The 15336-nt window shown below is 54.0% G+C and overlaps 1 protein-coding gene across 1 annotated transcript in view; it reads left to right on the forward strand.

Annotated features, from left to right (window-relative positions):
• The first annotated feature begins 664 nt into the window (after positions 1-664).
• The window catches only part of SLC47A1 (solute carrier family 47 member 1), a 44094-nt gene continuing 29422 nt past the window's right edge, over positions 665-15336 (forward strand). The window contains exons 1-3 of the mRNA XM_070392928.1: positions 665-825; positions 7404-7505; positions 13335-13403. Coding sequence (XP_070249029.1) covers positions 682-825; positions 7404-7505; positions 13335-13403 — 315 coding nt within the window. The 5' untranslated portion in view covers positions 665-681. The remainder of the gene's footprint in view (positions 826-7403; positions 7506-13334; positions 13404-15336) is intronic.

Raw genomic sequence — 15336 nt, forward strand, 5'->3', positions numbered from 1 at the left:
TGAAAACGCACCAAAAAGTGCTTGGAGGCTCTGCCAGAAAACGAAGTGACGGTCCGCCCGACTGGTCCGGGGCCCCCTCCCCTCGGTGGTGCGGGAGCGGGAGGACGCGCGACGGAGCGGCAGTGTTTCCTCAGTAACCTCACCTCCAGGGACACTGAAAAGCTGCAGTTCTCTCTGCAAGCGAAACGCTCCCGACGTGTCCAAACCTCCTGGTAGATTCACATTCTCTAATGCAACAGCGGGTGGGAGACGGGGAGGACCCAACTCAGTCTCCAAACACGTGCTACGGGCTGCGCTGCAGGCGGTCCCCGAGGCCTCGGAGGCCGGGGGTCGGGGCGGCGGGCGCGGAGCCTGGGCCCCGGCGGCGCCAGCGGGGCGACCACCGCCTGCGACACCGAGTCTCAGCCCCTCCTCCCCCGGCGCCGAGCCCGGGACAGCCCGGCGTCCGAGGCTGGAGAACTCCGGCCCGCAGCGCCGGGGTGTCCCGGAGCGTGTCCCAGCGTGGCCGCGGGTCTGGGCGTCCGCGCGGAGGTGCAAGGGTCGCCGCTCCGGGCGGCTGGCGGCGCGCCCACCTGGCGGGGCGGCCGCGGGGAGGGCGGGCCGGGGCGGGACCGCGAGGAGAGGAGCCGTCGGCCCTGCGCCTCCCGCCGCCGCCGCCGCACTCCCCGCGCGGCCGGCCACATGGAGACGCCCGAGGAGCCCGGGGCCCGGCCCCGCAGCCTGGAGGCCGCCCCCGAGCGCCGCGGGCCGCGCTGCCCGCCCTGCCCGCCCTGGCCCCACTTCCGAGAGGAACTGAGGGCGCTCCTGGCCCTGGCGGGCCCCGCGGTGAGTCGCGGCGCGTGCGAGCGCAGGGAGTGACCTTGTCGCCCCGGGACGGCGGGGGGGGGGGGCGGGGGGGGGCCCAGGGGTGCGTGCCCAGCACCCGGCGCGCGCGTCCCGGCGGCGCCCTGCACAGCGCGGGCCTCGGGGCGCAGCTGGCTGGCGCGGGCTTTGGGGGCCCCTGGGAGCGGGGACCCACGGGCCCCGAGGGGCTCGCCCTGCCTTCTCCAACGGTGCGCAGTTTGGGAAGCAGGCAAGTTACCGGAACCGCCACACCGGGAACTGAAAACGCAGCCCTGGGGCTGAGGATCTGATGACCCGGAGGCAGCGGAGGGCGAGTTCCCTGTGGTGGGCGAGGAGCTGCAAAACCCTGCCCACCCCGGGCACCTCCGCGCGGGACGCAGGGCCCCCGGTGATTGTGCTCCAAGAAGTTTGGGGTTGAGTTTATGTGTTTATTTCTGTCAGTTGGGCGCTTTCTGCGTTCTCTAGTGAACGTAATGCGGGTTTTAAAAACCACAAGACCCGCGAGAAATGTAACCCCGCGCCTGTGCCCCCGCCAGGCTGGGTGGTTTCAAGTCCACAGGGTGAGAGTCTGTCCTGCGCGAGAGCCTGTGCGGCTTCAGGGCGCAAATGAGCCCTTGGACCTGGGCAGACCCGCATCTGCAAAGCCCATGGGCCAGGGTGCCTTCTGGGGGGGACCGCTTGTCGGGTCCTGTGAAACCCACTGTGGGGTGCACAGTGGCGCGGACACGACCGGCGGGACGGAGTTTGTGGAGCCCCCGCAAAGGGAAAGAGAGAGAACGCAGGACGTGGAGTCTCCATGCCTGGGCCCAGCTCCCCGGATCTCAGGAGGCCTAGGACGCAGGGTGGTCTCCCCGCTTCTCCCCTGCGCACTCGCTTCTCCCCTGCGCACTCGCCCAGACCCGGAGGGAAATAACCGCTTGGATGGGCCACTCGCAGAGCCGCCGTGGGAAGGTCTCGGGAAGGCGTCGTTGCTCCCACAGCACAAAAATAAACAAGGCAGCTTGGGGAGACCCAGCCCCGGACAGGCCCTCACCCTCTGCGCCTCCTGCAGTAACCAGTCGCCTTGACCTAGGGGACCTTCCGGTCTCCAGGGATGAGCACGGACTGACAGCTACGCCCTGTGTGTTTGTATGTCTTCATCATAGGTACGAACTGTGTTAAGTACCAATGTGGTGTGTGCCTTGTAGAAAAATAGGAAGCCAAGATAACGAGAGAAAAGCTCTGAAACTTCAGCGTGGAGCGGAAATGTGGCCCTTTTCCTCCAGTCCTCTGTGTGTGTCTGTGACTGCTTTCCCAGCGAGGTCCTAGGCTCTGGCACCTGCTTAGTCTCTTAGGAATTGTACACGGAGCCCCTGCTGGTCCCTGTCTGGGTTCCTGCCTGCACAGCCCTCTCACCAGGGGCAAGGAGAGGGGAGATGGCCCGGTCCCCATGCTCGGCCGCGCTCTGCTCTGGGCGTGAGGTAGGATCCTGGTCTGGATCCCTGCTGACTTCCCTCCCATCCCATCTCCCTACAGGCCTCCAGCTCAGCACTGAGCCCCAAGTCTCCCAGAGGACTCACTCGAAGGTGTTAGCACTCACCTCCCTCCCACGGACTGTAAATGGGGCCTGGGAAGAGAGGACAGTGCCGGACACAGCGCTTTTCCCACTCACCTGGCAGGAAGCTGTGGGAAAGTGTGCGCTTGTGAGGGAGGGACCGTGGCCAAGCCTTGGGTGTTTCCCCCAGACTTTCTCTTTGTTGTTAACAACTCATTGCCCGGCTGAATTGTCAAAAATCTGGAAAATAATCCCGAGGAGGGCCTGCCTGTCCGCCGCATGGGCTGTGCCAGCGAGATGAGGGGACTAGCCTGGGCCCCTGTCCGTGTGGAGAAGGGGGTACACGGGCGCCGAGAACCGCAGGGGCTGCGGGCAGAGGACACGGAACAGGCGGCCAAGCCTCCATCTTTCTCTCATAGGCAGTTTGGCTACATCGAGGCCTGCCGGTTCAGGTGGTTGAGAGCCCTGGGGGACAAGCCAGGGTGCAGGCGGTCAGTTCCCTGGGCACACAGCGTGCCCTGGGGTGGGCAGTTCTGAAGGGTCTGGTCCTTGACTAGGCGAGAGGGTGTGCTCCTGGGAGGGACAGCCCACGGGGTCCTCCATCCTAAAAGCTTTTTAAAAAATATATATTGTATTGATTTCAGAGAGCAAGGCAGAGGGAGAGAAAAAGATAGAAACATGAATGATGAGAGAGAATCATTGATTGGCTGCCTCCTGCACACACTCTTCTCCCCACAGGGGATCAAGCCTGCAACCTGGGCATGTGCCCTGCCCGGGAATTGAACCATGACCTCGGGTTCATAGGTCGACACTCAACCACACTGAGCCACACTGTCTGGAATGATTTTTTTTAAAAAATATATTTTATTGATTTTTTACAGAGAGGAAGGGAGAGAGATAGAGAGTTAGAAACATCGATCAGCTGCCTCCTGCTCACTCCCCACTGGGGATGTGCCCGAAACCAAGGCACATGCCCTTGACCGGAATCGAACCTGGGACCCTTGAGGCTGCAGGCTGATGCTCTATCCACTGAGCCAAACTGATTTTTTTTTTTTTTTTAAAGAAAGGGGAATGGAGAGGGAGAGAGAGAAACATTGATGTGAAAGCAAAAGTGAAACTTTGATTGGCTGCTTCCTTCACACTTCCTACTAGGGATCCAGCCTGCAACTCGGGCAAACCAGCAACCTCCAGGGGCATGGGGCGACCCCCAACCAACTGCCACACCAGCCAGGGCAAGAGGATATGTTTTCATTGACTTGAGAGAGAGAGGAAAGAAGGGAGGGAGACAGAGAAAGATCAATCGGTTGCTTCCTCCCATAGGACCCCGACCAGGGATCAAACCTGCAACCTAGGTATGTGCCCTGACTGGGAATCGAACCTGAAAACTTTCGGTTTACAGGGCAGTGCTCCAACTGACTGAGCCACCCGGCCAGGGCAGCTGGAGGGTTTTACAGGCGGGAACTTCGGGAAGGTCGTGTGGGATTATCTCAACAGAATATCCACCAGCTTTATGCTGAGGCACCAAAATGGGATTTGTCCCCCTGGCTTCATCTGTTGTTGGGTGGGGTTGGCACAGAGGGCACTGACTGGGTTTCCGCTGTCTGTGTCCCTGAGGGGGTGATTTAAGCTGTTTCCCTCTGGTGGGGAGAAGTGTGAACCATTATTCTTAAGTGGCCTTGCGTAAGAAGGTAGGGTTTGCAGTTCACTAGATGGCTGTAAACTGCTTGTGTGTGTGAACTGCTTGGCCGTTTAACTATCTGCCTCAGTTTCTCTGTTCCGCTCGTCCTGGCTTACTGGCCTGTCTCAGAAAGACAGAGCAATGTGTGTGTGACCCCTCCGGGCGCTCCCTCCTCTTGGCAGCTCGGATGTCAGGTCACGAGGGGAGCTGAGGTTTTCAGCCATCGTATACTAGGTTCCTCATAGGCCATGTCGAATGAAAAATAATATCGACTCGGTGTTTCATTGCCAGAAAGGATTAATTTGGGGAAAAATAAAAAGGTTGGGGTAGACCTAGGACTAGGCCAGGAGCCTGGATGAACCAATCAAAGGTGGAGCCCCAACCAGCCGGGAGGTTCTGCGCCCCAGGCTTCTGCTTCCTGTTCCAGGAGTCCATAAACCGAGGGCGGGGTCCCCGCCAGAGGAATCAGGGGTCGCCCGAGGGGAGACGCAGGGCTTCGGGCCCCAGGTCTGTCTGTCCCCAGGTCCCTTCACTGCATCACTCCTGGTCTCAGCCCCACTCCCTCCTGGCTCAGTCCTGGGATTTATCCTGGAAGCTGTTTCGCCCACTCAGCCTGCATCGGTGAGAAGCCCTCGCCACCTGCCCCATCTGCCAGCTGCAGGCAGTCCCGGCAGGGGCTCCAGCCCGAGGGGCAAAGGGCCAGTCTGCGAGTCTTCTGCCAAGTGCAGGTGGCTTTATGTCCTACCTCCACAAAGTCGGGGTGCTGCAGCACCTACCCTCACAGCACGCCCTGGTCTGAAGGGGCCTTGAAATCTGGGGATGCAGGAGGCTGGGTTAAATTTTCCTCCCTCCCCAAACCCTCTGTGCGCGCGCGCGCTCGCGCACACACACACACACACCCTTGGGCACTATCTATGCAAACTTGAAACACCTATACCTTTTGACAACAGCTATACCTCTAGGAATTTCTCTTAAAGGGTATCTTCCCCCAAGTGTACAAAGAAATATGTGTACGTGGGAAGTTCATTACCTTGGACAACCTGTGGATTTAATTAATAAGTGATGGTGCATTCATACAATGGGAAAAAAGGTTGCAACCATTGTGTGCAGACATTGCAAGCTGTGTGCACACTGCTCCGTGTGCTTAGGTGGGGAAGTGTATGTAGAGGGAAGAGGAAGTTAAACGGAAGGGCAATTAGGGCCAGAGAGCTTTATTGCCAGCACGTTTTCTTCTGCAGGGCTCTCCTGGTGACGCACAGGACTCCTCCAATGAGCCCTGGCTCCTCCCACAAGCCCTAGCTCCTCCCACAGCCACTGGCTCCTCCCATGAGCCCTAGCTCCTCCCACAGGCCCTGGCTCCTCCCACAGGCCCATGTTCATGAGCCTCAATCATAATATTTATCAACCAAAATGTCATTATGCAGCACATGACTGTATTCCCACCCGTGGACTGGGCACCCACCCTAACTGTGAATGTGTTCTGTGCAACACGATTTGTAATATCAAAACCTGAGAAGCCACCCGAAGGCCTGGCCGTGGAGGAGACCGAGCAGGCTTCATGTGCAGCCATGGAAGTGTCCGCGTGGCTGCAGGGAGCCCGGGCATGGGTGGCAGCGCCGTGCTCCAGGAACAGGGCAAGCGGATTCTGTGCCGCTGATTGCAGTGGTGTGTGCACATAAGGTGCAAAGGACAAGGACTGAAAGGATGGGAAAGATGCTGAGTTTACAAAAAAAGAAAAAAGAGGGGGACCCTGAGACCTTTAAGTTATATAAATTCACAGTGAAAGAGACACCAAGCTGCAGCAAACGAAGCCTCGGGGAGTGTCTGCGTGTGGCTGGCCCGGGCCCACAGGGTCCGCTGGCTCCAGCTCCAGTTCTGCAGCACTGGGTTCATACCAACCTTTTCCACTTACTCCCTGCCCCTCGCTTTTGAGGCCCTGTCTTCTGTCTCCTTTTGGCTTACTTTTGCAGTACATTCCAGAAGCAGCCCTCTGCTAAGCAGCAGGAGCCATTGGAGATTAGAGTCACCCTTGTTTTCTGCAGTGAGAGAGGCACTGGGTCATGGTTTGGAAGTCGGTGCAGAAAAGATGTGCTCCCCCACCCCCACCTCAAAGCAGGCCTTCCAGGATGTGAGGGTCTGGGCCCATCCGCAAAGCTGAAAACTCTCCCCCCAGACGCGGGTTTGGGGAAGGGAAGAGGGCTGCCATCTGAAACATCAGGGGCGGGGACCGGTGAGGTCCCAACATCGCAAATTGGACCCGCGGAGGTGCTGGCCGGGTGGCTGGCGGAGGGGAGGGCTAGAAGCTTCCCTAGGAGCCAAGAAGACAGTGTCGTCTGCGCCCCAGAACCCAGGAGACCTTTTCCCTTGAGGAGCTGAGAGGGGGCAGCAGCAGTGAGTCCTCAGGCACCTGTTCTCTTCCCTCGGGAGTGGGAGTCAGGTGAACCCACCTCTTGGGCCACATGAGCTCCCAGAGAGAGAGGCTTTCCCAAGGTACTATGGGTTTTCTGGGCCTGAGGGCAGGTGGGAGGTGGTTTTAAATTAATGGAAGGAAATAAGAGTACAAACCTGCAGCTAAAGCATTAGAGCAGGGGTCCTCAAACTACAGCCACATGTGGCCCGCTGAAAACATTTATCCGGTCTGCTGGGTGTTTTTGCCGCTGCTGTGTGCATAGGATTTTGTTCGTAGTTTTTTTTTAAACTATAGTCCGGCCCTCGATCTGTTTAAAAAGTTTGAGGACCCCTGCATTAGAGCGACTCCTGCTGGCTGCTGGAACCGCGAGGAAGAATAGCTCAATGGCCCCGAAGCTGGGCTTGCCCTCCTGGCGGAGGCTTCATGGAATTCAGGAATTAACGTGCTCTGCAGGCCGGTAACATGTCACTCAAATCCCAGATCCCGCTGGTCTGGTCGGATGGTCTTATTTCAGCCTCAGCTGCTCCGCCTGTGGAATTTCTTGCTGGCTATTGGAGGCTGTATTCTCTCCAGTTCTCATTATGAATCTAGGATAGCAAGAGGCTTATCTCAGAAGGCAGCCTCTGAAAATCTCAGTAAAAATAGACATGTGATCTGTGGCATGAGAATCTAAAGTGAGAATAGATTTGGAAAGCTAGGACGCTTTTAAAAATGTGATTCTGAGAGCAGTTACCAACGGGCTTTTCAATGTTTTCAAGAAGCCCCCCAGGACCGGCACATGCCCTGTGGGAGCTGGCAGTGCTCCCTGAGCCCTGGCGCCTCACTTCTAATGAGTGGATTCAGACGGCGGGTGGAGGGGGTGCCCTTGGAATCGCACGCCTCTGCCTCTGTGATGGTTGGCATTCGTATGTAACTTTTTGTTTTCTGTCTCTTTCCAGTTCCTGGCCCAGTTGATGGTGTTTCTGATCAGTTTCATAAGCTCCGTGTTCTGCGGCCACCTGGGAAAGCTGGAATTGGATGCTGTCACACTTGCAATCGCAGTACGTGTGGGACTGTTCTGACATGTCCGTAGTATTTATGAAAGCCATCCGTACGCGCTGCCTCTTGCTATGCTCAGGAATGATGCAGGTTAGCAGCTTAAACCAATGCGGATGTGTTAGCGTCAGTGCTGGAGGTCAGAGGTCTGAAATGGGCTCCACTGAGCTCACTGAATTCAGGTGTTGGCAGGGCTGTAGCCTTAGTTCTCCTTTGCCTGTAACTTCACATAGTCCCACACCAAGGGTGAAGGGAGAGGAGTGCTGGGAGTCTGCGGGTGGAGACAGGGACCTCTTCGAGGGGCCTTCATTCTGTCTACCACATCAGCTTATGTGTAATCCATGGAGATCTGGCTCCCATTCTTGGTCCCACATCTGAGAGAAGGGAATCAGAAAAGGAGGGTTGAACGCTGACTTCAGAGGAAACTGTGGACAGGGCCTGGCTGGAGGGGCCCGTGGGGGCATGAAGTCCCGAGAGCATGAGCGCACGTGTGGGAGCACTTTCTCCGGAGCCACGGGAAGGAGCCGGAGCACTTCTCCGAGCCTGTGACCAGCCGGTCGTAGTCCAACATGCAGAGTGAGTACTGAAAAGCAGCTGAGGTCAGGAGGGCATAAGTGTTTGAAGGCCTTGCACCCTCTACCCCAGGCACCATGGCTAACCTGGAGGACAAGGACCAGGTGACACCCGGAAGAGAAGTTTACAGGCCCCCTATTGCCAGCGGTTAAGTGTGGCATTTTGACAAACAAAGGCAAGACCCTCCATCAACAAAAAGATTATGATTTGATTTATTGCAATAGCCGCTTTATTACAATGTTCTGGAACCAAACCTGCCGTATCTCTGAGGCATGCCTGTGTAAAGAAAATAAAGGGGAGTGATGTCAGAGCAACGGCGGCGGGCGTGAGAGAACCCATTGGTTTCTTCCCTTAGAGTTTTAACAATTTGAACAGGATTCCCTGCTCAAGGTACAGGCACAGCTGAGAGATCTTCACATTGTAGCATCTAAAGGTGGGCAAGTGGGAACAAACGGGGGAGGCAGAAGGGAGGAGGGCTCAGAGGAGCCATGGATGGGGGAGGGGAGGAATCCAGTTGTGGCTGGTGTTTCCTTCAGCTGGGAGGAGCAGAGAGACGTGGTGAGCACGCCTGCAGAAGTGAGCGACATGAGCTGCAGCTGATCCAGCAACCTGGGCAGGACGCAGCATTGGGCTGCTGCTGCAGTTGTCTGGCAGTTGGAATTCAAGGCAGAGAAGCAAAGCCATGGAGTCCTGCCACCCGTAGACTCCCAGCACTCCTCTCCCTTCACCCTTGGTGTTTGGTGTGAAGCACATTATTCATAAACCCGAGAACTGGTACGGTGGGGTCACTGTTTCCCCTGAGCAGAGGATGTGCTCTGTGGCTGGTCCCTAGTTGGGGCTCCAGGAGGCCTTTGCAGAGGTCCAAGGTTGCCATTACTGGAGGGAAAAACAAAGAAGGCGGCTGGGTTCCCTCAGCCAAACCCAATTCCATGCATGGCGGCTGTACTGATGGCAGCCAGAACCACTGCTGGGGTCAGCATTCTGATGTTACAGAGCTAAAAAAACCACTTGTGATTCATTGCCACCTACTAGAAAATAATAAAAAGACCTCATTGTAGTAATCAGCTAGAAAAGTGGCACTCATACATAGATGCTTAGACAGAGAAGAAATCCATATACTATCATGAATAACCAAGGTAGTGAGGCAGCTCAGAAACAAAATGAAAAATCTCCAGAAAACAAACTTAAACACATGAAAATATGTAGTATAAATGACAGAGAATTCAAGATTGCTGTTCTGAAAATACTCAATGAGATGCGAGAAAATACAGACAGGCAACTTAATGCATTCAGAAAACAAATTAAGAAACAAAACCTTTACCAAAGCGATTGAGACTTTATTAAATAACTAAACAAAAATTCTGTAGGTGAAGAACTCAATAAAAGAGTTTAAGAACGAACTAGTGAGCATAGGAAATAGAGCAGACCAGATGGAGGAAAGAATTACTTTATCTAAGCGAGAAATATCGAATTGATGCAGAGGGAAGAAGAGAGAAACTTGAGCTTAAAAAAATATATGAAAGAACCCTACGAGAACTATCCAACTCCAACAGAAAGGGCTGTCTGAGAATAATAGGGCACACCAGGAGGAGAAGAGAGGGAGAAGGGGATGGAGAGCCTATTCAAACAAATAGTGGATGAGAACTTCACAAACCTATGGAGAGAAGTAGACCCAAGAAGCAAGCAGAACACCTAGTTAACCTCAATCCCAAGAGGCCTTCTTCAAGGCACATTGAATTAAAACTGTCAAAAATTAATGACTTCGCAAGACAGCCAGGGAAAGGAGGAAAGAAACCAATACAGGAAATCCCATTAGGTTATCATCAGACTTCTCAGCAGAAACCGTACAAGCCAGAAGAGAGTGGAACCAAATATCCAAACATCTGAAAGAGAGAAATTACCAGCCAAGAATAATAGCCAGCAAAGTTATCCTTTAAATATGAAGGAGAAATAAAGGTTTTTCCAGACATACAGAAGCTCAGGGCTTTTATCACCAGAAGACCTCCATTGTAGGAAATACTCAAAGGGGGCATCCTACCTGAAACAAAGAATATAAGGTCACAACACTACGGGTAAGATCACCAAAACACTTACAGCATTAACAAGGATAATTTGTGACAACAAAAACATAAAAGGGGAGAGGGAAGGTCTGAATTTGCAAAGGAGGATGAAGATCAGATGCATTCAAAAGAAAAAGAACTACAGTATATATGAAACTTTATATTTTATAAATCTAACTAGAGGCCCGGTGCACAAAATTCATGCACTTGGGTGGGGGAGTGGTCCTTCAGCTCGGCCTGCACCCTCTCGCAGTCTGGGAGCCCTCAGACTCCCCGGGGGGAGTGGGCCTAAGCTGGCAGTCAGACATCCTTAGCGCTGCCATGGAGGCGGAAGAGGGTCCCGCCACTGCCGCTGCGCTCGCCAGCCCTGAGTCCGGCTCCTGGCTGAGCGGCGCTGCCCCTGTGGGAGTGCACTGACCACCAGGGGGCAGTCCTGCATTGAGTGTCTGCCCCCTGGTGGTCAATGCGTATCATAGTGACCGGTTGTTCTGCTGTTTGGTCGATTTGCATATCAGCCTTTTATTATATAGGATGGTAACCACACACACACAAAAACAAAATGGAGAAACATAGCTTATAAAAAGGAGAAAACAGAGGAAAGAAGTATGGAATATCACCAAATAAAAACAAAAGACAGAAACACAAGGAAAATAACCAATGGAGGCACAGAGCTACCAGAAAACAGAAGATAAAATGGCTATCAGAAATCCTCATACATCAATAATTACCCTAAATGTCAATGGACTGAATTCACCATTAAAGGGGCACAGAGTAGCAGAGTGGATCAAAAAAACAAAACCCATCACCCAGCCGGCGTGGCTCAGTGGTTGAGCATCGAACTATGAACCAGGAGGTCACAGTTCAATTCCCCAGTTAGGGCACATGCTCAGGTTGCAGGCTCAATCCCCAGTGTGGGGCGTGCAGGAGGCAGCTGATAAGTGGTTCTCTCTCGTCATTAATGTTTCTATCTCTCTCTCCTTCTCTGAAATCAATAAAAACATATTAAAACACAAAAACAAACAAAACCCATCCATTTGCTGCCTTCGGGAGACACAGCTAAACTACAGACAAAGGTAGATTCAAAGTGAAAGCGTGGAAAATGATTCTCCAAGCAAATCACATCCACAGAAGAGCAGATGTAACTATACTTACATCTGACAAAATAAATGTCAAGATAACAAAGGTATCAAGAGACAGAGATGAAAATTTTATAATGATAAAGGGGACATATGTCAAGAAGACAAAACACTTACCAATATATATGCACCCAATCAGGGAGAACCAACATATATAGAGCAACTCCTAATAGAAGACATACAAATGCCAACAGATGTGGAAATATGTTTAACCTCACTAGCTATTAGGGAAACGCAAATCAAAACTACAATGAGATATCACCTCATGCTTGTTAGAATGGCTGTTATCATTATGATAAGTATTAACAAATTTTGAGAAGGATGTGAAGAAAAATGAACCCTCATTCACTGCTGGTGGGAATGTGGGCTGGTACAGCCACATGGAAAACAGGCTGGTGCTTCCTCAAAAAATTAAGAATAGAGTTAACATATGACCTAGCAATCCTCTCCTGGACATCTACCTGAAGAACTCAAGAACATTTATTCACAAAGCTCTATGCACCCCTATGTTCACTACAGCATTAGTCACAGTGGCCAAGACATGGAGACCACAAAGTGTCCTTCCATAGAGGACTGAGGACTGGGTAAGAAGATGTGGTTCATACATGCTATGGAATACTAATCAGCCATAAGAAAGGATGAAATATTGCCATTTGCAACAACATGGATGGATCTTGAGAATATTATGCTAAGTGAATAAGTCAGTTAGAAAAGCTAAGAATCATATGATTTCACTCATGTGGGATATAAAACTAAAATGCATAGACACAGACGACAGTCTGGTGGTTACCAGAGGGAAGGGGGTGGTGAGGTGGTGGGGGTTAAAGGGGCCACATATATGGTGATGGAAGATGATTTGACTTTGGGTGAGGGGCACACAATGCAATACACAGATCATGTATCATAGAAATGTACACTTGAAACATGTATGATCCTATTAACCCATGTCACCTCAATAAGTTTAATTTAAAAAAGAAGAAACCGAGACCTCTACTCCCATCCCAATGACTTGTCTGTCTTACTGAGAGTCCTAATCTAGAAATTAAACTGGAAAATGAAATCCTGTATCCTATTATCTAACCCTAAAGTCAGGAAGAACCCCAAATCCTCTCTGAATCTTAGATCAGATCCCCCCAAACCAGAGAGAGATGTCCTTGACCTCCGCCAGGGGTGAGCTGGCTCTGCATGGCCAAAGGGGCCGCCCACTTGCTCTCAGCATGCGCTCCTGGCCTCCCCGACGCCCCTTGCTCCTGCGGACAAGGCACACATTCGCCTTCCCTGCCTGCTCCCTCCAGGCTTTGAGCTGCATCGGTGAACCTTGCGAGACTACCACTCTGCTCTAGCCCCAGAATAAGCAGAGTATTTTGCTTTCAGGGAGCAAGTGGACAGCCCCAGGCTTCATTTTCCTTTTTGGTTTTTGCTGTTTGGAAATTTGGGGGAGATAGAAATGTACTCAGCTGGCCTCCAGCAGATTCTCTTTGGTCAAGGACGTGCAAGAAAGCTGGTGCTCTCAGGCTGGGCTGGTGTGGCCGCTGCCCCGGCAGCTCCCTGCAGACTCCGGCGGAGGTAGCAGGTTCCAGACAAGGCCAGCGTCAGAGGTCCTGCCGTGCCCCTCCCTGACTTGGGGCTGCAGCCATGGGCTCCCCAGAGCTCCGGAAACCCCAGGGCTTGCTGACCTGGTCAAACCAACACATGTGGGAGCCCCCTGGCATTGGCCTTGACTTCAGAGACCAGCTTCTGCACTCCCAGAGTCCTCCGGGACATTGGAACAAGCCAGGCTTGGTTTTGAGCAAGTGGACTTACCCGCCTGGTGTCCTGCCCCGTTGCCTGCCCCTTAGGAAGGATGCGCGTTCCTCTGAAATTAGGGAGCAAAATGCTGAAGATTAAAAAAGAACAGGCTGAGTAGAGCCTCTGGCCTACACGTCTCTTCTCTAACCGTGTGCACGTCCTCCGTGCCCGCCCCGCGGTCTCTGAGGCGGAGGCCCCGCGGGCTCTCCCAGGCGGCCGGCATCCCCTCCTGTCTTCCCTGAGCGCTGAGCGGCCTCTCCTTTGCATCTCTTTCCAGGTGATCAATGTCACTGGTATCTCCGTGGGATTTGGCTTATCTTCTGCTTGTGACACCCTCATGTCTCAGGTAAATGGGGCCCAGGCCTCTCTCTCAGCGACCCTGGGCGTCTCCCTGGCATCTCCCTGGCATCTCCCTGGCATCTCCCTGGGCGTCTCCCTGGGTGGATCTGGAAGAGCCGAGTGCACAGAGGGACACAATCTGACACCCTGCGGCCTGCGGGCCTCTGGTTCCAGCTCCCCTTCCTGCTCCCTCTCAGGGTGGCCGGCGCCCCCTCCGGCTGTGCAGGTCGTGTTCATCTGCGCGGCTCCCTCACACGACATTTTGACCGAAGAGGGGACATTTCACACAAGTCCCTTCTGCCGCTTTCCGCATCATTAAGTGTGGTTAGCCCGTGGCTCTCCAACGTTAGCGTCCATCAGCACCTCCGGGGCTTGTGCCTTGGGGGAGGGTTTCCTAAAAGCCCCTGGGCCCAGGGCCCGAGGAAGAGGCTGACCCTCCGCCTTCCATCGAGCTTGTCACAGGGGAGGCGTGGCTGGCAAGTCCTCTGTGCCCGGTGGGGCAGGGCAGGATGGAGAGGGCACTGCAGCGGCCCGCCCAGGTAGGGGAAGGACCTTGCATGCTTGCCAGGGCAGGGCCAGGGCATGTTCTGGCCACACACACCAGCAAGCACGGGGAGGGCCCATCAGACATCCCTGTTCCGTCCCAGAGCGAGCTGCAGTCTGGCAGCACGAGGCAGTCACACCATGGCAGCGTTTCTCCACAGTCCACCCTGTGCCTCTCCCAGGAGGTGCCCTGGGTGTCAGCAAGGGGCTTCATTAGCAGGGAGGTAGCTCGCTTAGTCGCCAATGGCGCACATTAGGGACACAGTCCACAGCAACAACATCGAGGTGCAAGCAAAGGAAAAACACTAAAAGCAGGGATCCAGGTATTAGTAACGATGTTTTCCATCATGGCCCTCAGAATCCGGGCTGGGTGCTAGGTCATCTGAACATGGGGTCGGGGCACTGAGGCGTTTACGTGAGCCTTCATATGTACTAGCAAAGAAGAAATACGAGCAGATTCATCTGGTATAAAAAACACCACATTCAGACCTGGCCTGTTTGGCTCTGTGGATAGAGCGTCAGCCTTCAGATTGAAGGGTCCCAGGTTCGATTCTAGTCAAGGGCACATGCCCAGGCTGTGGGCTCGATCCCCAGTGTGGGGTGTGCAGGAGACAGCTGATCAATGATTCTCTCTCATCATTGATGTTTCTATCTCTCTCTCCCTCTCCCTTCCTCTCTGAAATCAATAAAAACAACAGTAACAAACAACAGCACACCCATTCAGTGGGGTGCCCCTCTGCCCCATAACTGTTGGATGCCACAAGAGCAGCAGAAGTCCAAGGGCAGTAGGGACTTGAGTTGGGAGGTCTTCCTCTTCGAGTGTGACACTTGCAGCCTGGTCTTTGGATGTTGACATAGCCACGGCCTTGGGAGCCTGGCCAGGCTGCGCAAGCTCGACATGTTGGCCAGGGGGGTGGTGCTTCTTGGCACGAGGAAGTAAATAGAGGGAGGATTAGCCAAGCTGGGACCCCAGGACCCCTCCCTTCTCCCCTCTTTCATTGGTGTGTGTGCCAGTCCACATGCGGCTTGTCTCCATGGGTCCCTACTGCCTTAGAGTGACAGGGTCCCACAGGAGACCGAGAAGTTCCTCTCCATCCAGGGACGTGAAGTAACTAACCCTTTGCACAGAATCCCATTGCAGATTCCAGGAAACGGTCCCTGTTCCAGGGACAGCAGGTCTGGTGTCCTTATGACCACGCCCTCTGGCCCAGGGCCGGCATCTGTGCCTTCGTTTCCACACCTTCACCGTAGAGGGCCTCTGGCTGAGTCCCTAATGTGGCTGTGAGGCAGCAGCACCCGCACTTGATTATTTAAATGTAGTAAGGCCTGGGGCCCTGGCCAGGTAGCTCAGTTGGTTAGAGCATCGTCCCAGTATGCCAAGGTTGCGGGTTCGATTC

Source organism: Myotis yumanensis, unplaced genomic scaffold, assembly GCF_028538775.1.
Source record: "Myotis yumanensis isolate MYYU_CA2020_CCGP unplaced genomic scaffold, mMyoYum1.0.hap1 SCAF_16, whole genome shotgun sequence".
Lineage (NCBI taxonomy): Eukaryota > Metazoa > Chordata > Mammalia > Chiroptera > Vespertilionidae > Myotis > Myotis yumanensis.